Here is an 18865-nt window from a genome sequence, read left to right as displayed (position 1 = left end):
ATAAGCCATTGATATTAAAGTTTACAGAATAATTTGGCTAATCAATTTTGTGCAGCGTACACTCATCTCCAAATGAACCCAAACGCGAGATCGTTCAATTTTAACCCTTCAGCTTCGTGGGTGGATTTCATGGTATATATGAGGCTTTTTCTGACGTCTCTGTAGTGGTTTCGTCCCTTCATGGGCTGCTCCTCCTCAAGCACAGCAGCAACAGCAACAGCAGGCAGACCAGCAATTTGCACAGGGCTATCCATACGGAGGTGGATATCCATACGATCAGCAATACTATCCACAGCAAGGATACGGCGGATATCCAGCAGCTGTACCCCAATTCGCTCCACCACAGCAGGAACCTCAACAGCCTCAACAGCCAGCTAGATTATCAGCAAAGGAGCAAATGGAGATGATGTCAGGCTCTGGTGCAACGAAGAGCCCTCCAGTATCACTCTCACTCGGCGGCGGTGGTCCTGCCAAACCATCCGCAAAGGAATTATTGGAACGCAAGTCAGAAACACCTGCGAAATCTATGTCAATTAGCATGGGTGGCTCAAAACCAAAGCCTGCAGCAGCTCCAGCGACTTCGGAGAAGAAGGAAGCAGCAGCACCTGCACCTGCAGCTGCACCAGAAAAGCCAGCCCCAGCTCCATCAGTTACTGAGAAAAAGGATCTTTCTCCAGCGCCAACGCCTTCACCTGCAGCCGCTTCATCTAGGGCTTCTGCAAAATCGACCGATAACTCAGATTCAAATGCAGTAAGCGGAGCAAACACACCAATGTCCAAGTCTGCACTCCAAGCGGCGCAAAGCAAGACTGACACTATTGTCAAAGAGTCAAAGGCAGCAGCTGATGCAGACACACTCAAGGATCTTTTCGGTGCAGATGGTGTACAGCCAAAACAACATCTTAACGTTGTGTTTTGTGGTCACGTCGACGCTGGAAAGTCAACAATGGGCGGTCAATTGTTACACTTAACTGGTATGGTCGACAAGCGTACACTGGAAAAGTATGAGAGGGATGCTAAAGAAGCTGGTAGAGAGTCGTGGTATTTGAGTTGGGCATTGGACTCAACTCCTCAGGAAAGAGAAAAGGGTAAGACTGTTGAAGTTGGTAGAGCATTTTTCGAGACTGAGAAGAGAAGATATACAATTTTGGATGCACCAGGACACAAGGGTTACGTTCCATCAATGATTTCAGGCGCTGCTCAAGCTGATGTCGCTGTTTTGGTTATTTCCGCCAGAAAGGGTGAATTTGAAACTGGGTTCGAAAAGGGTGGTCAAACTAGAGAGCACGTCGTTCTTGCTAAGACTGCAGGTGTTCAGAAGATTATTGTCGTTATCAACAAGATGGATGAACCAACTGTGCAATGGGATAAGGCAAGATATGATGACATAGTGTCTAAGCTCAATCCGTTCTTGAAGGGATCTGGGTTCAGCTTGAAGACTGATGTAACTTACATTCCAGTGTCTGCATACTCAGGAGATAACATCAAGGATAAAGTTTCAAAACCTGAAGCAGAGTGGTGTGACTCACCTGCTCTTATTCCATTCTTGGATTCAATGCCATTGGTTGATAGAAATTACAGTGCACCATTGATGATGCCAATTAGTGAAAAGTATAAGGATATGGGTACAATGGTTGTTGGTAAAATTGAATCTGGTACACTGAAATGTGGAGATAAGTTAACGCTTATGCCAAACAAAGATCAAGTTGAAGTGATGACAATTGAAGATGAACTCGATGAGCCAATTCAAATAGCACTATGTGGTGACAATGTTACACTCAAGTTGAGAGGTGTTGATGATGAGAATGTGCAAGTTGGATTCGTGTTGACAGATCCAAGAAAACCAGTCAAGACAGTCAAACAATTTGAAGCTCAATTGGCAATTCTTGATCATAAGAATATTATTTGCGCTGGTTACTCAGCTATGATGCACTGTCACACATTGGCAGAAGAGGTACATTTATCAGAGTTGTTGCACTACTATGATAAGAAGACGGGCAGAAAATCGAAGAAGGCACCACAATTCGCAAAGAAAGGACAGAAAGTTGTTGCATTGTTAGAATCAACTGGCTCAGTTTGTGTGGAGAGTTTCAACGATTATCCACAATTGGGTAGATTCACGTTGAGAGATGAAGGTAAAACGGTAGCTATTGGTAAGATAACCAAATTGATTGAGAAGACTGAGAGTGGAGAGTTGGCGGATGTTTCAACAGGTGTTCAACAATTGTCTGTAAATAAGTAGTTTTCCTTTACTTGGAATGCATTTCATTATTCATTATACTAATACAAATGGTTTAGATACTCAAATATTTTACATAGTTCCAGTTGACATGAATGCAGCTAGCCTTGAAGTCTCTTCGGGTGAAATATTAGCGGTGGTGATATCACTGACTTCCAATCTAGCTTTCCAGTCATACTGATTCTTGATACGTTGAGTAAGCTGATTAGCCCTCTTACTGCGCTGATCGTGGGCATTTATAGTTGATTCAACTTGCTCATTGTTAAGCTGTAGCGTTGAAATGAGATCATTCTCCTTTTCTTCAATGTGGGGGTACGGCTTGGTACGTAGAAGAACGTGCAGAATGTGTTCACTTGATTGTTCAATAGGTTGTTGGGGGTAAATAACAGATTTCAAAAGTGAGTTGTTAGGATTCATTTCATTGGTTTGACTTGCGATGAGGAATGAGTTGAGTATGTGAACATGGCTGAGTATATTGTTATACTTGTTTAATATTTCAGTCCTTAGATACAAATTAGATTATAATCCAAGTAAATCCGCTTAAACATACCAATTTGGCATTTCAGTGGTGGCTAGAGTGAATTGAAAGCCCTGAAGACTCTCTAAAGACTGCGATAGCTTCAATTTAATAGATTCTAGCTGGTCTGTGTTCATTTGATGTTGATGACGTCTGTACAAGATTTTTCAGTGTTCCCTTGTCCCAAACCACGTCGAATTTATAAAAATGTCGCAAGCACCACCAGTTGAAACGCATGCAGCACAAGCAGTTGAAGCTCACCAACCAGCTGAAGCTGCCGTATTACCAACCTTAAAGGTATTCGTTGGAAACCTTCCTTTCTCCGTTAAGGATGATGGTTTGAAGGATTTGTGCAAAGAGCACGGTGAAATGTGAGTGGCGTGTTTAATTTGGATTTTTAGTAATTCTTACAATCTCATTAAAGCACTGATGCTCAAATTATTCGCTTCGGTTCACGCTCAAAGGGATTCGGTTTCGTTGATTACGCAACAAAGGAACAAGCAGAAACCGCTGTAAAGGCTCTCAACGGTCAAGATTATCAGGGCAGAAACATCGTCGTTGAAATCGCTAGACCAAAGGAACCAAAGCCAGAGCGTAGCCAAAGGATTGATGACTCAGCCGCTCCTGGTGAGGAAGATGGTTCTGATAAGCCAAAGTCAAGAAAACCAAGAAAGCAACAAAAGAAGAAGCAGCAACAGAAGAAGGCTGCTGCTGCTGCTGCTGCTGAGAACAACGACGAAGCTGGCGTTGAGCAAGTCGATTCTACTCCCGCCCAATCAGATGCTCAGCAACCAAAGTCAGAGGAGGAGAACAGCAGTGAGAAGAAGGCTGGCAACAAAAAGAGATCTCAAAGAAAGCGCCAAGCATCTCGCCAATCAGCTAAGCCTCTGGGTGAACCATTGGCGGATTCTGTCTTTGTTGACAACCTTCCATTCAGACACTACCAAGGTGACGATCAACCAAAGATTCCATTCAGAGATCAGCAATTGAGGGAATTGTTTGAGAGTAAAGGTTTGGAGGTTGACCAAGTCAGAGTGGTGAACAGATCCAACCCATTGACCAAGCGTTCAAGAGGTTTAGGATTCGTTCAACTAAAGAAGAGCACTGATCAAGAGAAAGCAATCAATGAATTAAATGGCTCTGTTGTTGGTAGAAGAACTATCACCGTAAAGGTTGCGAAACAACGTCTTGACGGTGAAAACAAAGAAGACACCAACCAAAGCAACGAGAACAACGAGCAGAAAGAACAGCCTCCTGCTAAAGACGCATCTGCTCCTACAACTGAATCTAACGAGAAGAAGGACTAATTCTAGTGTTTCAAAAATTATGTGTATGGTGAAGATTCTCATTTAGCATATAAACGAGAATCCAAAAGCCATCGATGAATTTAATATTGAGTATAAAACATCTTAAAGCCTGATAAATCAAATTGTTTTCTTTATAAATAAAATCAATGTGCTCACCTTACGTAATCTTTATCATAACGGTCATGTTCTCAGCGCGATTGAAATGTGTACAAAAACTAGCAAGGAGCTTTAGACCTCAATTACGTGCGCCGATTATCTCAAATACCCCTAAAATCCCTTCAACACGGCTTGCATCCACTTTGGTGGCGTATCCAGATCCCAAGTACATCCAAGCAGAGAAGGACGATGGACTCGATGTAGAAGTACTTCCTGTTGATCATATGAAGTTGACGATAACAGATTCAGCTAGCGATGTGAGTTGCCGTTTGTGTTGAAGAGTACACCCCGCTCATCCAATCATGTTATAGCAATTGAAGCGAATATCCGATAAGGAAGGGAATAAAACTTTGGCGTTAAGAGTGGCCATCGAAAGCGGTGGTTGCCACGGTTACCAGTACAAATTGGATTTGGTGGATAGTCACGTCGAGAGCGCAGAGAAGGATGATTATAGATTCAGCGTTACGGACGATCCAGATGGTCCGGGCGTATTGGTTGATGCCGTTTCATTCCAACTTCTGCGCGGCTCAACGCTTGACTTCTCAACCGAACTTATCGGTTCTTCCTTCAAGGTGCTCGACAACCCTCAAGCACAAGGCTCTGGATGTGGATGTGGAGTTTCTGTGTCATTGTAATTTCACCATCGGTATACATACTCTATAACTACTACAAACTGCACATTGAAAATCGTATAAATCTAAATCAAGTCAACGACTAAACAACTAACTCTTCTCAACCAAAACGACATCCTCGTCATCCGTTCTGGTGGATTTCGTTGGCAATGGCTTGTTGAAAGGCGAAGGCGGTGGGGGGAGAGGCTTCCCGAGTGAGCAAGATGTAGAAGATAACAGCTTCAAGTGATAGAGCATATACTCATAGGTATAGTCGATGAGCGTTTGTACGTCATCAGATGTGAGACCCGTTGTTGGAATAGGATCAAGCACCTTGATTTGCACTTGACCTCTCTCAAATCGTGATCCACCAGTATTCGCATCACCATTGTAATTTGCTAGATGATAATAATTTTCGCATAAAACTGGTAGAATAGGGATCTGAGCTTGAATGGCCAAGTGGAAAGCGCCTTTCTTGAAAGGTAATAAAGAAGGCGATGGGGTTGTACAGCGTGTGCCTTCTGGGAAAATCCATACTGAAATACCTCTATCCTTAATTTCATTGCCTATTCTGTTGAACGCCGTGATAGCATCCTTGCGATCTTTCCTGTTGATGAATACAGCCTTTGATAGAACCATCCACCAGCCCAACAGAGGAATCTTCTTGATCTCCTGTTTTGCCATCATGGTTGTGAATTTGGGGAAAATTCTTCCAAGGAACAGGATATCAAGTGCGGTTTGGTGATTGGATACCATAATCGAGGACTGTCTCTTTGAATCGTCCGGGTTCGTGAATGGCTCAAATTTCTCCTCACCGATGACGTTAAATTTCCAACCAACTAGCGGTGTTACAGTGTAATAAAACGACCTAGCAACTAGCCACGATATCTGCTGTCTATACCTATCACCACCGACCAATGCTGCTAACCCGGATACGACACCTACGAGCGAGTTGAAAGCGAGACCTGTGGTATAGATTGAAGTGTGTAAAACAAGCTTCAAAATCCTAGAAGGGGTGCTCTTAGGCGCTGCTAGGAGTGGTACGGAGATGAAGGCGGCAGCTCCCGCAATTACAGAATTAGGGACCATCGTCGCTTTAATGAAAACGTCCATCATCTCGAGCCTTGGAATTTTGAACAAAAATGATAAATTTATACTAAACAACGATTATATACACCAAATTCAATCAGGCTTAGATTATTTACATCAATTTAGTACGTTATACGCTTGAGTGATGAGGGATGTAGATCTCATTCTGTCTTGACAGATGATACGCATCCTTCTGCATATTTAGGTTTAATCAAGTCCATTGATAGTAATTTCACGTTAGTTTGATCGTCTTGCGATTTTCTATGCGCTGATATGGTCTTTGGTAGATATGCATATCAATCAGCGACGAATACGATGATAATACTCATTCTCAATCAACCAGCTGAAGATGAGGATGTATATGTTGTCAGTTTGGTGTCATTTGATGGTCTATGTGTCTCACAAAGCAATTTATACAGATTTTTAGAGCTATACACGCGATTTACACCGCATACCTCGCGAATCCATTCAAGGATAGCATGGACGATACCCAATTGCGTAATAAGCTTGAATTGATGATATCTGCTTGAATTTTCTAGCTTGTTGTGAGCACACACCACGGCCTATATCAGCAAACGCTTCTATTCCTCATAATGGACTTTGTTGCGCGTCGAATAAGGCCAAGACTTAAGTTGCATTCTTATGGACTTGATATCTCTAGATGACTGTATATCAGGACAGATACGATGCTTACATATCTTAATCAATTATATCAACTATCAAAACTATCTATTATCGTACATATCATTCTATCGAAGTTTCGCCTGCTGTTCCATCATCTCTGCGTTCTGTTCAGCGAATCTGGCACCGATTCTTTCTGAATGCTTGAGGAATTTCCCTACGCAGTTCTCAGAACATGTTTTCTCATTAGTTGATAGAGCCCTAGAAGTGAAGTCGTTTGAACAATCCTCGAAGCACCTCTGAACTAAGTTGGAGTAAAGCTGCATAAAGTCCTTCATTTCCTTCTTCTGAATGTATTGCTTTGGATGGTGTTAGTTATGCACGTGTATGAAACTCAAGCATACATTCAACTGCAGCCGTTCTGGACTGATGCGGAGAAGACATAAGCCAAATTACCATCTGTATAGCCACCACACCCACCCGCTAAACCTCGAGAAATCCATTTTATATTAAATTTATAGATAACGTTGAAGAGAGAGAAGATTCAACACAGCCAAGATCAAAAATGGCAGTTAGAACGGCATTTGAGAATAGTTCAGATATTGGCGTATTTTCCAAATTGACAAACAGCTACTGCTTGACTGCACTCGGTTCAACAAACTTTTACTCGTCTTTCGAAGCAGAATTGGGGGATGTAATTCCAGTGGTACATACTTCAATTGCAGGTACAAGAATCATTGGTAGACTCACTGCAGGTAATAAGAATGGCTTGCTCGTTCCATCCACTACTACAGATCAAGAACTCCAGCATCTTAGAAACTCATTGCCAGACTCTGTACAGATACAGAGAGTCGAAGAGAGACTTTCAGCCCTAGGCAATGTTATAGCCTGTAACGATTACGTTGCTCTCGTGCACCCAGATATCGATAGTGAGACTGAAGAAATAATCGCAGACGTTTTGAAGGTTGAAGTTTTTAGACAAACGGTAGCAGAGAATGTATTAGTCGGAAGCTACTGCTCTTTGTCAAATCAAGGTGGTCTCGTTCATCCAAAAACTTCTATACAAGACCAGGATGAATTGTCTTCTTTGTTGCAGGTTCCACTCGCTGCTGGTACCATAAACAGAGGTAGTGACGTATTAGGTGCTGGCTTGGTCGTAAATGACTGGATAGCCTTTACGGGCCAAGACACCACATCGACGGAAATTTCTGTTATCGAGGCCATCTTCAAGTTACAAGGTCAAGAATCTACAGCTGTTGTGAATGACTTGAGAGATACTATCATTGATCAGTACTCTTAGATTGTCGTTTACTCAATCGTGTTCACTTGCGAAAATCTTCATCAGACACTCAACTTAATATTTTTTTTTCTCAGATTAAGAAAAGTTGCATGATATTCATTGACGATTGTATTTAGATGTTGTTGATTTAATATTGTGACGCGCCTTCTGTAATGTTCACGAATATTCGACTTGGATGAAAATGCTTTGGCTTATTTGTGCATTAGTGATATCACAAACCATCAAGGCTTGAAATCAGGCAATGGAACAACTTTTACAATGGGGATTACAGCATTCTGTTAAAAACGATGGAGATGCAGAGGATCTTAAGAAGATGGCTGAAACTGCTAAGCACGAATCAGGGCCAGGTCAGAAGTACGATCCAGCGGTGCTTGATAAGATTGTGGGTAGCAGATTAACATCTCTAATATGCCACTAACGTATTGTTCAATAGCTCGGTAAATCTGATGCAGAAATGATGAAGGAAGCTATGATTGTCGCCACTAACGAGGAAGCCACCCTTGATAACAAGTTAATTGCACTCGATAACTTTGAAATGCTTGTTGAGCAAGTAGACAATGCAAAGAACATGAAGAACATCGGTTTATGGGAACCCATTTACTCACTCCTCAAGCACGGTGAGGATGAAATTAAAGTTGCAACTGCTGCTTGTACAGGTGCAGCTATCAACAATGACTACGAGACTCAAGATACCTTCTTTGAGATGGATCCACTGCCCCTTTTCATCAGTTACCTCGAATCATCCAACAAGACATTACAGAATAAAGCACTACTTAACATTTCGGGTCTTCTCAAACACAACCCCGTCGCTGTACATAAATTCACTAGTGTAGGTGGATGGACAGCACTTGGTAAAGCTTTACAAGGTGTGTAAGGCAGTTGTGCGTCTTGTATACCACTAACTAGAATCGCAGACAACAACAATCTCAACTTACAGCGCAAAGTGACCTTTTTGATCAATACGCTGCTGCTTTCGGATGATATTACAATGAAACCAGTTGCAGCACCAACAAGTACAGCTACTGGTGTTGCTATACGCCATGAGAGCCAATTTCCAGGCGACAGAGCACCACGCACACCAAGCACGGAGGGTATGGTGAGTGAAGCACTCTACAAGCACAACTTGCTTGATGCTATCCTCTCACTGCTTCCACCAAATCAATCAACCGATAGCGATCTACAAGAAAAGGCATTGAGGGTCGTCATAACACTCACGCAGCAATCATCAAAGAGAAAAGAGGGTGAAAGAGGATATATGACACCAAGCGTGAAATCTAGACTGAGGGACTGCTTCAGTGAGTTAGAGAGATCTGAACAAGTACATCAGGGAACATACGCCCAACTTGGATTAAGTGCTGCTGAGATTGAAATGATGCGGGATTTGTTGGGATAACTTTCTTGATTATTCAATTGAAGAAACTATCACTCTTCAATAACTTATATGATTGTCTGTCTAATGAATGTATTGCTACTTTTTTGTCAAACTCTATGTCCTCAATCAGGGCTTCGAGAGTCGAGTAATCCAATTCTGGTCTGACGTATCCGGTGACTATTACGCGCATATTTTTGCCGTAAAAATCCATATCGTAGTTATGCATAATGTGAACTTCCTGAGGGAGTAGCGGACTCAGAACATTTCTGTCTTACTAATCACCACACTCACCGCTGTGAGCTTCTCATTCTTGTAGTAAGGATTCCATCCAACGGACATGGCCATCGGATGTACTTGAGCATTCTCCACGCCGTCTACCTTTGCCCAACCGTAGTAGACACCAGTGTTCTTGGCTGCATCGAGAAGCTTGAAGCTCTCGTTGTAACTCTCTTCAGGGAGATTGGCTGGGTGAGAGCATTTGAATGGGCTGCGAGTACGCTCAGAACACAAAACCCACCTGTTGGTATTCCAAGGTCTTTACTTCCCCTTCCGAAGCCTCTTTGAACATATCCTTGCATTCTAAGTGGAAATGGAGGAGAGATTGGCTCAGATCCGACGACAAGTGCTCGTCCTTCACCCATTTACAGTTATCGGTTATCGTTGTATTCCGTCAGCCACCGTCAGTAGAACGAGAGAGAAGGCTGAAATATTTAAGTATACAGAGAAATGGACAAGATTGATCATTTAATTTTTATAAGCCCGCTGTCTGCTATTCAAGAGGCTGATAAGAAGTTGTTGGAAGACGCTGGAATACGCCGGGCAGTTGTCGCTATCAACGGTCCTCTACCTGAGCTAGCTGTGTGTGGATATGGATTGTGAGAAATGCACGCTTATGCTTTACAGCCACATATAGACACTCTCCACTTGGACATACATGACGATGAGAACGAGGACATACTTGAGTTACTTCCGCGAACTCTCGACTGGATCGATCAAGGTATCAACAGCAACTCACCAACGCTCCTTCTTTGCCATGCAGGCGTTAGCAGATCTGCGACAGTTGCAACTGCTCACTTGATGCGGAAATACAGTCTCAGTCTGGAAGATGCTTTGGTTAGAGTGCGCAGATGCAGACCTATAGCTGAGTATGTTTAGTGTGATGTATTGAAGCACTCTTCTCATAATCTCGACAGTCCAAATCCGAATTTCAAGCATCAACTCAAAATATTCCAGTTGGCGGGATGGTCCGTATCAGATAGCAATCCTCTAGTGAGACGGTATAGACTACTGCAAAAAGCCAAGAGTATCGCCGGGGATGGTCACGGTACTCGTTCTGATATCGACAATAAAGAGGGCCTGTTGCATCTTTATCAGCAGAAGCAGCAGAAAAAAATAAGCAGAACAACAGCGGTTAGGTGTAAGCAGTGCAGGTGTGTATGATGCGTCGTTTGGTTTCGCCCTATCTCACACTATGTCATCACAGAATGAAGCTGGCTGGTTATGACGACATTGTGATGTACATACCTTCATCGCCCTTTTATGTCGAATCCGTGCGTATTCAAAAGTTATTGAAGCTCATCTGATAAACACTTTAGCTCGAATGGATGAATTTAGTCGGCGGAGAAGTATCAGGGAAGCTCTACTGCCCAAACGACAAATGCAAAAATAAAGTAGGGACTTATGATTGGACAGGAGTTAAAGATTCAAGCCTTAATGAATATGTAAGTGAAACCAAGTGCAAAATTTCGCATTATTAAGCTGCATCAAATATAAATAGGTCGTGCCAGCTATAATGCTGCATCAGAACAAAAGCGAGGTTTATCAGATAGGAGCAGCTGTGAACAATCCTTTGTCACTTCTGCGACCGGGCGTTTAGGAGTGGATGTATATCGTCGAAAAGCTGTCAAAAGGACCTAAAAAAGGAGAAAATACTAATTGCACAATGTAGAATCTGATAAAAAGACGCCTGAAGGTAATTTTTTTTAAATTGATATAAATTTTTGATGAGCAAATAAATTTGCGATGACGCAGGATTTGTATCTCTTACGTCGACTACGTCAGTTTTTCAAATTACGCATTTTCGATTATGTCACAACAAATTGAGGACAGATCACAATTAGATTTAGAGCCAAATCCATTCGACCAGTCATTTGGGGCCTCAGATGACAAGGATTCAAAACTGCCTTCAATTTCCACACTTACAAAGCAGCAACAAAGCCAAGCGAGTGAGCGTGGACCTGGACAGCATCAGCAGCAGGAACAGCAGCAGCCACAACAACCTCCGAACCCAGCTCAGCATCAGTTACCACCTACTGCTGCTTCTGCTGTTCCAACATCATTGCGCTCAGGTCCACTCTCACCTGCAATGTTACAAGGTCCTTCCCAACAACATCAAAATCCATTTGAAGCATCATTTGCACAAAACAACAACATTAAGACGGGTTTAACGCCGCTTGCAGGCGGCCAATACCAGCCTCAGTCACCTAACGCTGCATTCTTCGGAATGAATATGGTTCAACCACCTGCTTTAACTCCTAATACTGTCAACGCTATTAATGGCGTAGTTGCTAGTTTTGATGGCAGTGGTAGACCGATTAACCCTGATCATCAGTCTGATGCTTTCCAAAACTATAGGAACTATCAACCTCAAGTCAAGCAAGAAGGTCTTGAACCTCCACAACAGAATCAGCAACGCTATGAGAGAAATTCCGGTGACGCGGCTGCTAACGCTGCTAATGGTCTTTTCTTACTCTCCCAAGCTAGTAGACATGATCAGTCTTCTGCCGAAAGTCCGGAAGCTGACGTCGGCCAGAAGAGAAAGCCGGACTCAATTTCTGCTCCTTCTCCAGCTACTTCCAACAAGAGAAGATCTGGTGGGGGTGGTGGTAGAGGTAGGGGTAGGAGATCAAATGCAGCCAAGAGAGAAGAAGAAGAAGATGACGATGACGATGATGCATTCGAGGATGACGATGAGTTGGCGATGCCATCTTCTTCCACTAGAGCTGGTAGTGCAACTCGTGGTAGTAAGTTTTGTGTCAGACATATTTTCCTGCTCACATGACTTATACCAGATTCAAGCAAAGCTGAGATGACAGAAGATGAGAAACGTAAGAACTTCTTAGAAAGGAATCGTCAAGCTGCACTCAAGTGTCGCCAAAGAAAGAAGGCATGGCTGCAACAATTACAACAGAAGGTTGAATTTCTCCAGACTGACAACGAAGCATTACAACAAACAGTAGTTGCTCTTAGAGAGGAGATTGGAGTGCTGAGAAATGTTTTATCACAACATTCAGGATGCAACGTTGCACAAGCACAAGGAGGAAATGGAGGTGGATCGCAACAAACATCTCAGACACAGAATCATCCAGGCCAATCTAACAATATGTTGTCTCCACTTCCAATGCAAGCACCAACCTTGCAGCAGCAGCATGCTCAAGCTCAAGCTCAGTCTCAAGCACAAGCACAATCGCAAAGAGCAATCTATTAGGATGTTGGGTTAACTTGCTTGATGAGGTTACTCGTAATCGCTTTGTTTTTACTCCACACTCACGCAAATACACACTAAATCCTCAATAACGAAACCAACCTTTTTCATTCCTTGTTTCATCTCTATAAGGTCACTATCTCCTTAGTTCTCTATAAACGTGTATTCTTTAATAATTCTGAGATAAATGAATTATGTATAACTATAATACAACCTTAACTTGATTATGCATCAGAGTGTGGCGTCAAAGGGGTTAAAGATGCTCTGGTATCCCCTGTAAAATTTCTTCTTCGCGGGGATTGCGGGAGTGGTGATTTTGAGTCAGAAAGTGACCTTCTGCGTGAGAGTGCCGCTCTTTTGGAGTAGGGTGATAAAGATCTACCTCTGTCGTTTGGAGAAGGTGATCTACGTTTGCTATCGTAAGCAGGAGACCTTCTGACATCATAGTCTGGGGATTTGGATCTGTCGTCGTATCGATAATCCCTTCTAGAAGGTCTACCAGGAGACCTCCTTACATCCACATCCCTGTCTCTCTCTCTTTCATCTAAATCACGCTCAACCTGACTTCTAGCACTCTGTCTACCTTCTCTTTCACGTTGAATGCGCATAGCTTGATGATGCTCTCTTCTTTCAGCTCTATCTAAACGTTTACGTTCTTGTAAATCGCGATCGAAGGCGTCACCTTCTTTGTAATTGGTGTTTGTGTTGAAAGCATGATCAATACGCTGCATTTCGAGAGCTTTAGCAGCAGCGATTGCATGTGTTTGATGACCTTTGAATTGATTCTTTGTATTTATTGGTTGTGTGGGTCTATTGAGTAACTCATGACGTAATTCACTACACTTTGATTCAATTTCACTCTCAGGAATTCCTTTATCTTCCAATTCATCTTGTAATTGAATAATTTCCAATTCAATCTTACGCTTTTGATCATGTTCGAGTATGGATCTATCTGGTGATCTACCCCTTGCTGATATTTCTTCTTTATAAGTTGATTGCTGTTCACGTGGTTTTATATATGCAAGATTACGCTGTATGTATCCATTTGTACCACTTCCACGAGCTGAATGAAGACCAATACCGTTGTACCTATTAAAGGACTATGAGATGGGTTATTAGAGATAATTAGCTAACAAACATTTATTTATTTCTTGTTGATGTTGGTTGTTGAAGTACAACAACCATGTCTTCTTCTTCTCACGCTTACGATAAAAAATATATTTCAATTGGCTGCAATAGATCAACAAACGCTGCAGATATCAATTATAAAGGTTTTGTTGCTTTCGGTGGTGGTAAATACGTTTGTATCTGGAATCCAAATGATACACGCTGTAAAGGCGTAAGCCATACTCTACAAGGACATAGCGGTGATGTTAGAATTGTCAAATACCTTCAATCATTCAAATATTCAAACGATTTGGTATCAGGGTGTACAAACGGTAAAATTATCATTTGGAATGATCAATACGCTCCAATTACATCTATAGACGCACACTCTAAATCAATTTCTGCAATTGGTACTCTAAATGCTCCCTTTGTTGATAGGAATAGTCACTTGCTAGTTACCGCTGGATCAGACTCTCTACTTAAAGTTTGGAATATCGTTGATTCTAAGACGGAACAGATTCAGTCTATCGACTTAGCAGGTAGATTTGCTCTAGATGTTAATATCTCTCTACTACCTCACTCAAATACTCCTATTATGGCTCTTTCACTCACTAACAATCGCATCGAAATCTGGATAATGGTTAACAACTCCTTCGTTAAGGCCTTGAGCTTAGAGGGTCACGAGGATTGGGTTAGAGCACTCTCATTCGCTAATTTCCCATCCGATAACGGTGATAATCTTGTTCTTGCTAGTGGTTCTCAGGATGGTTACATTAGACTTTGGAACATTACCACCCATCTCGATAACAAGCCAAACCTTCAAGTGAATCTAGATAAATCTACTCTCAATAGCGCTCTTTTAGATGATTTCGAGAGGAAAATGCAGGAATCGGACGCTACAACGTCTAGTCTTTCAACTAAATCTCATGTGTTCACAGATCAGAATACCTCTAAACAGTGAGCATTCTTGGCTTTATTTATTACGGCTAACGCCCAGCTACAGATACAAACTCAACTTTGAAGCTTTGTTACTGGGTCATGATAGCTGGATAACCGGTCTCCATTGGCATCCTGTACAGTGGGAGTCAGATAGTAAATATATACAGCCGCAATATCTATTAAGTGCTTCAGCAGACAAATCTATGATTCTATGGGCACCTCAATCTGATGGTATGTGGATGAATGAGAGAAGATTCGGTGAATTCGGTACAGGTGGATTAGGTTTCTTTGGTGGACTTTTCTCTCCGAATGGTAAAGAGGTCTTTGCTCACGGTCTCAACGGTAGCTTCCACAGATGGGTGCACACACCCGAGATGGGGCTGTGGCAACCAGAATTAGCAATCACTGGACACCCCAACCCAGTCAAAGATGTCGTGTGGGATCCAAACCATCAATTCTTTTTATCGGCGTCTCTCGACCAGTCTACTCGCCTGCATGGTCCATGGAAGAGAAATGGTGTCGAATCGTGGCATGAATTAAACAGACCTCAGTCGCATGGATATGATATGCAAGCGCTTGCTTTCATTGGTGGTGATTCTTCCCAAATTGCTAGTGCGGCGGATGAGAAGATTGTCCGAACATTCGAAGCACCAAAAGGATGGATCAGGAGTGCGAAGAAGTTAGGCGTAATTGATGATAATGTGGATGAAGAAAGTCGTCCACTCGGTGCATCCCTCCCTCCTCAGTCGCTTTCCAACCGTCTAGTCAAGAATGACGAACATCCTGATGAGTTGAAGCTCAAGGAGGAGGATAAAGATTGGAGTTTGAGTCATAGCTATGGTACTCAGCTTGCTAAACCACCAGTTGAGGAGCAGCTGGTGACTAGTTTATGGCCTGAATCCAACAAATTATTCGGACACGGCTATGAGTTGTTCAGTATCGCAGCTGCTCATCACTCCAATTTACTAGCAACGGCTTGTAAGGCTCAGAGTGCAAAGCATGCAGTTGTGAGAATAACTGATGCAATCAAGGGTATGCATTATGGTAATCCTCTCGAAGGACATACCCTTACCATCACAAGTATACAGTTTTCGCCTGATGACAAAATGATACTAAGTGTGAGTCGAGATAGAACATGGAGACTATTCGAGAAAGCGTCAGACAAGGAAGAGTATATTGCCGTCGCTGCTAATAAATCTCATGGACGTATCATATGGGATTGCCAATTCAGCAATTGCGGTAATGCATTCGTCACAGCATCACGCGATAAGACTGTAAGAGTGTGGTGCAGATCCGCAGGTAGCAAGGACAATAGCAGTTGGGATGCAGTATGTGTGCTGAAATTTGACGAGGCTGCAACAGCTGTGTCAATGTCAGGAAAATTACTGGCTGTTGGTTTAGAAAATGGGCTAATCGAAATATACGAAAAGAACGGTGAAAATTTTGATAGCTGGACAAAGCGCGCGAGTGTGGAAGAGCATAACGGATTCATAAACAAAATACGCCTAAGAAATAGATCTCTACTGAGCTGTTCAGAAGATAATAAAATAGCTTTATTGGAATTGAAATAAATTTTATTTTATTTGTTAAAATCGTACGATTATGTTAATATTAGGGTTATCAAAGGCAAAGCCAATCGCCTCAGCAATTGCTCTTGGAACAAGACAAATATCAAATATGTCAGGCCGTGAAGTGTATATCGCAGCAGCACAGCGTACACCCATCGCATCTATCAACGGCGGTTTAGCAACGCTGAGCGCACCACAGCTTGGTGTTGTAGCAGTCAAGAAGGCACTTGAGAAATCAAATGTACCAGCGTCCGCAGTGGAGGAGTTATACTTTGGACAAGTCCTTCAAGCTGGCTGTGGACAGTCACCTGCTCGTCAAGTCGTCCTTGGCGCTGGCTTACCAGATACTGTAGACGCTACAACCGTCAACAAGGTCTGCGCTTCTGGTATGAAGGCTATCAACCTCGCTGCTCAATCCATCAGACTCGGTGAGAAAGACGTCGTCGTTGCTGGTGGTATGGAATCCATGTCCAATGCTCCATACCTTCTTCCTCGCCAGAAGGCTCCTGTTGGCCATTTCCAGGCTTCTGATGCTATCATGACTGATGGCCTCTGGGATGTGTACAACAACATTCACATGGGTGGCTGTGCTGAATCTGCCGCTAAGAAGTTCGATATCACTAGAGAAGACCAAGACAATTACGCTATTGAATCTTACAGGTGTGTCTTGTGAATATTTGTTCAAATCCCCTATAACACCCTGTAGACGCTCAGCTGACGCATGGAAGACTGGTCGCTTCGATAATGAGATCGCCGAAGTTGTAGTAAAGACGCGCAAGGGCGATATCATCGTCAAAGAAGATGAAGAGTACAAAAAGATTCTCCTCGACAAGGTCCCATCGCTCCGTCCTGCATTCCAAAAGGAGAATGGCACAGTAACGCCAGCTAACGCGTCAACTTTGAATGACGGTGCATCTGCTTTGATACTTGTGTCTAAAGAAAAGGCTGAGGAATTGGGTATTAAGCCAATTGCAAAACTCATCGCATCAGCTGATGCTGCCATGGCACCAATTGATTTCCCAATTGCTCCAACGAAAGCACTCCCAATCGCACTCCAGAAGGCAAACGTTGAGGTTAAGGACATTGCCAAGTTTGAACTCAACGAGGCATTCTCTTCCGTAGCTAAAATTGGTGAAAAGGCGCTCGGTCTCGATCTCGCCAAGGTTAACGTCAACGGTGGTGCTGTCAGTCTTGGACACCCTATCGGAAACTCGGGCTCGAGAATCGTCGTTAGCTTGATCCACCAATTGACCACTGGTGAAAAGGGTGCTGCTGCTATCTGCAACGGTGGTGGTGCTGCTACTGCACTCGTCTTGGAGAGACTCTAAACATAGGTTCAATTTTCACTAAGGATTTTTTATAGCATTTACTTACAGTTTGTAAAGAAACACTGCACGACTGAAGAATATATCCAACTTTACAATTTTAATGCTTTACATGCGAGTTTTGATAAAATGATCAAGCTCTTGCTCTGCAGTGTGAGTGCGGCCGTTCCAGCATTCTTGTTCATCTACCAATGAAACACATGGCAAGCCATCCTTCTCGATGGTATATCCAGCAGAGATAGTTCCACACGCAGCTGCTTTCCTGATATCACCATACCTGTTCAGTCCGCCTGCCAATCCGCCCAAGAAAGCGTTACCAGCGCCAGTGACGTCTAAAACCTTTTCTTGATTATGTATATGTAAAGCTTCCACCCAGAATGCTTCATCAGGTGTGCTGACATAGGTACCTAGCTTGCCGCATCTCAACACGACCTTTGAGGCATTGACGTAGTCATGTATAGCCTGAGTGAGCTCTTCGCATGCTTTGCTAGACGTTGGCTCATCCACACCTAGCATCGCAGCAGCCTCTGTGTGGTTGGGCGAGAGGAGCGTATTTTCACGATCAATCTTCATCGTCTCAATCAGATGGTCCATGTTCGTAGCCGTCATAGCCTCCGGCAGTGGTTCATAGATGTACGTGACATTCCGCCAGCCTAATTCTTTCACTTCCTTTATTATGGCTGTTTGTCGCTCGGGATTACATACCGAATGTAAGTACTTGGCCTCATCCACACCGAGAGCGATATAATCTTTTAAGTGGAGCTTGTGGCGCTCTGTGAGGTACTTAAACTCTCTTCGCTGTCCCATGTATTTGTTCAAAGCCCTCGTCGTCGGCTTGGATGGGTCTTGACGGAGAATAAACATTCTGTTGGTTTCATCATGTTCATAGCTTTCCAGTATCTTTCTCGTGCTTTCGTCAAAATCTCTCCCCGTGTCTATAATCTGTCCAAGGCGTGTCGGACTCGTCCACATCCTGCTTCCCATGATTGCGTATGTACCTCCACCCCCGATTTGAGATTCTCCATTCTGTTGTTTCTCCACATTTGGTTCACCGTTTGGGTGGTTATACTCAAATTCATCGACAATGAACATTCCGAGCGTGATTATGTCTAGTGGCCAGGTTAGCCAGACTCTCACTCCCCTAAGCACTAGTCCACCTACCCTTGTTGCCCATCCTAGCTGTGAAATCAATGATGACACAATGACGAAAAGAAGATGACGTTGAGACGT

At 43.0% G+C, this 18865-nt stretch overlaps 15 protein-coding genes across 15 annotated transcripts; 9 read left to right on the top strand and 6 right to left on the bottom strand.

The window, feature by feature from the left end:
- Positions 1 to 72: 72 nt before the first annotated feature.
- Positions 73 to 2242, top strand: J056_000248 (Eukaryotic peptide chain release factor GTP-binding subunit; the record flags this gene model as incomplete). Its single annotated transcript, XM_009267646.1, has 2 exons — positions 73 to 116; positions 166 to 2242. 2 exons carry the CDS (start codon positions 73 to 75, stop codon positions 2240 to 2242), a joined length of 2121 nt encoding a protein of 706 aa, XP_009265921.1.
- Positions 2243 to 2311: 69 nt separating this feature from the next.
- J056_000247 (Mediator of RNA polymerase II transcription subunit 8) lies at positions 2312 to 2893 on the bottom strand (the record flags this gene model as incomplete). Its single annotated transcript, XM_009267645.1, has 2 exons — positions 2312 to 2741; positions 2790 to 2893. 2 exons carry the CDS (start codon positions 2891 to 2893, stop codon positions 2312 to 2314), a joined length of 534 nt encoding a protein of 177 aa, XP_009265920.1.
- A 70-nt stretch (positions 2894 to 2963) lies between these two features.
- J056_000246 (Single-stranded TG1-3 DNA-binding protein) lies at positions 2964 to 4063 on the top strand (the record flags this gene model as incomplete). Its single annotated transcript, XM_009267644.1, has 2 exons — positions 2964 to 3127; positions 3181 to 4063. 2 exons carry the CDS (start codon positions 2964 to 2966, stop codon positions 4061 to 4063), a joined length of 1047 nt encoding a protein of 348 aa, XP_009265919.1.
- A 182-nt stretch (positions 4064 to 4245) lies between these two features.
- On the top strand, positions 4246 to 4854 carry J056_000245 (uncharacterized protein; the record flags this gene model as incomplete). The annotated part of the gene is made up of 2 exons (XM_009267643.1): positions 4246 to 4476; positions 4531 to 4854. The coding sequence occupies 2 exons, from the start codon at positions 4246 to 4248 to the stop codon at positions 4852 to 4854; spliced, it is 555 nt and encodes a 184-aa protein (XP_009265918.1).
- An 87-nt stretch (positions 4855 to 4941) lies between these two features.
- J056_000244 (uncharacterized protein) lies at positions 4942 to 5919 on the bottom strand (the record flags this gene model as incomplete). The annotated part of the gene is made up of 1 exon (XM_009267642.1): positions 4942 to 5919. The coding sequence occupies one exon, from the start codon at positions 5917 to 5919 to the stop codon at positions 4942 to 4944; it is 978 nt and encodes a 325-aa protein (XP_009265917.1).
- A 749-nt stretch (positions 5920 to 6668) lies between these two features.
- Positions 6669 to 7043, bottom strand: J056_000242 (uncharacterized protein; the record flags this gene model as incomplete). The annotated part of the gene is made up of 3 exons (XM_009267640.1): positions 6669 to 6899; positions 6945 to 6966; positions 7021 to 7043. 3 exons carry the CDS (start codon positions 7041 to 7043, stop codon positions 6669 to 6671), a joined length of 276 nt encoding a protein of 91 aa, XP_009265915.1.
- Positions 7044 to 7105: 62 nt separating this feature from the next.
- On the top strand, positions 7106 to 7840 carry J056_000241 (Eukaryotic translation initiation factor 6; the record flags this gene model as incomplete). Its single annotated transcript, XM_009267639.1, has 1 exon — positions 7106 to 7840. One exon carries the CDS (start codon positions 7106 to 7108, stop codon positions 7838 to 7840), a length of 735 nt encoding a protein of 244 aa, XP_009265914.1.
- A 241-nt stretch (positions 7841 to 8081) lies between these two features.
- Positions 8082 to 9202, top strand: J056_000240 (Hsp70 nucleotide exchange factor FES1; the record flags this gene model as incomplete). The annotated part of the gene is made up of 4 exons (XM_009267638.1): positions 8082 to 8222; positions 8274 to 8706; positions 8755 to 9135; positions 9168 to 9202. The coding sequence occupies 4 exons, from the start codon at positions 8082 to 8084 to the stop codon at positions 9200 to 9202; spliced, it is 990 nt and encodes a 329-aa protein (XP_009265913.1).
- A 44-nt stretch (positions 9203 to 9246) lies between these two features.
- Positions 9247 to 9853, bottom strand: J056_000239 (Riboflavin kinase; the record flags this gene model as incomplete). Its single annotated transcript, XM_009267637.1, has 3 exons — positions 9247 to 9450; positions 9504 to 9676; positions 9730 to 9853. 3 exons carry the CDS (start codon positions 9851 to 9853, stop codon positions 9247 to 9249), a joined length of 501 nt encoding a protein of 166 aa, XP_009265912.1.
- An 85-nt stretch (positions 9854 to 9938) lies between these two features.
- Positions 9939 to 11088, top strand: J056_000238 (Tyrosine-protein phosphatase YVH1; the record flags this gene model as incomplete). Its single annotated transcript, XM_009267636.1, has 6 exons — positions 9939 to 10070; positions 10116 to 10357; positions 10406 to 10642; positions 10696 to 10762; positions 10808 to 10933; positions 10990 to 11088. The coding sequence occupies 6 exons, from the start codon at positions 9939 to 9941 to the stop codon at positions 11086 to 11088; spliced, it is 903 nt and encodes a 300-aa protein (XP_009265911.1).
- A 210-nt stretch (positions 11089 to 11298) lies between these two features.
- Positions 11299 to 12699, top strand: J056_000237 (Transcription factor atf1; the record flags this gene model as incomplete). Its single annotated transcript, XM_009267635.1, has 2 exons — positions 11299 to 12235; positions 12284 to 12699. The coding sequence occupies 2 exons, from the start codon at positions 11299 to 11301 to the stop codon at positions 12697 to 12699; spliced, it is 1353 nt and encodes a 450-aa protein (XP_009265910.1).
- Positions 12700 to 12920: 221 nt separating this feature from the next.
- J056_000236 (Pre-mRNA-splicing factor CWC21) lies at positions 12921 to 13836 on the bottom strand (the record flags this gene model as incomplete). The annotated part of the gene is made up of 2 exons (XM_009267634.1): positions 12921 to 13796; positions 13831 to 13836. 2 exons carry the CDS (start codon positions 13834 to 13836, stop codon positions 12921 to 12923), a joined length of 882 nt encoding a protein of 293 aa, XP_009265909.1.
- Positions 13837 to 13879: 43 nt separating this feature from the next.
- On the top strand, positions 13880 to 16313 carry J056_000235 (putative elongator complex protein 2; the record flags this gene model as incomplete). Its single annotated transcript, XM_009267633.1, has 2 exons — positions 13880 to 14760; positions 14807 to 16313. The coding sequence occupies 2 exons, from the start codon at positions 13880 to 13882 to the stop codon at positions 16311 to 16313; spliced, it is 2388 nt and encodes a 795-aa protein (XP_009265908.1).
- Positions 16314 to 16419: 106 nt separating this feature from the next.
- Positions 16420 to 17638, top strand: J056_000234 (uncharacterized protein; the record flags this gene model as incomplete). The annotated part of the gene is made up of 2 exons (XM_009267632.1): positions 16420 to 16970; positions 17017 to 17638. The coding sequence occupies 2 exons, from the start codon at positions 16420 to 16422 to the stop codon at positions 17636 to 17638; spliced, it is 1173 nt and encodes a 390-aa protein (XP_009265907.1).
- A 105-nt stretch (positions 17639 to 17743) lies between these two features.
- J056_000233 (Protein MAK32) lies at positions 17744 to 18809 on the bottom strand (the record flags this gene model as incomplete). Its single annotated transcript, XM_009267631.1, has 2 exons — positions 17744 to 18744; positions 18797 to 18809. The coding sequence occupies 2 exons, from the start codon at positions 18807 to 18809 to the stop codon at positions 17744 to 17746; spliced, it is 1014 nt and encodes a 337-aa protein (XP_009265906.1).
- Between the last annotated feature and the right edge of the window lie 56 nt (positions 18810 to 18865).

This window comes from Wallemia ichthyophaga, assembly GCF_000400465.1.
Source record: "Wallemia ichthyophaga EXF-994 unplaced genomic scaffold scaffold1, whole genome shotgun sequence".
Lineage (NCBI taxonomy): Eukaryota > Fungi > Basidiomycota > Wallemiomycetes > Wallemiales > Wallemiaceae > Wallemia > Wallemia ichthyophaga.
The sequence above is the reverse complement of the archived record's forward strand: the minus strand, read 5'-3'. Positions and strand labels throughout refer to the sequence as shown.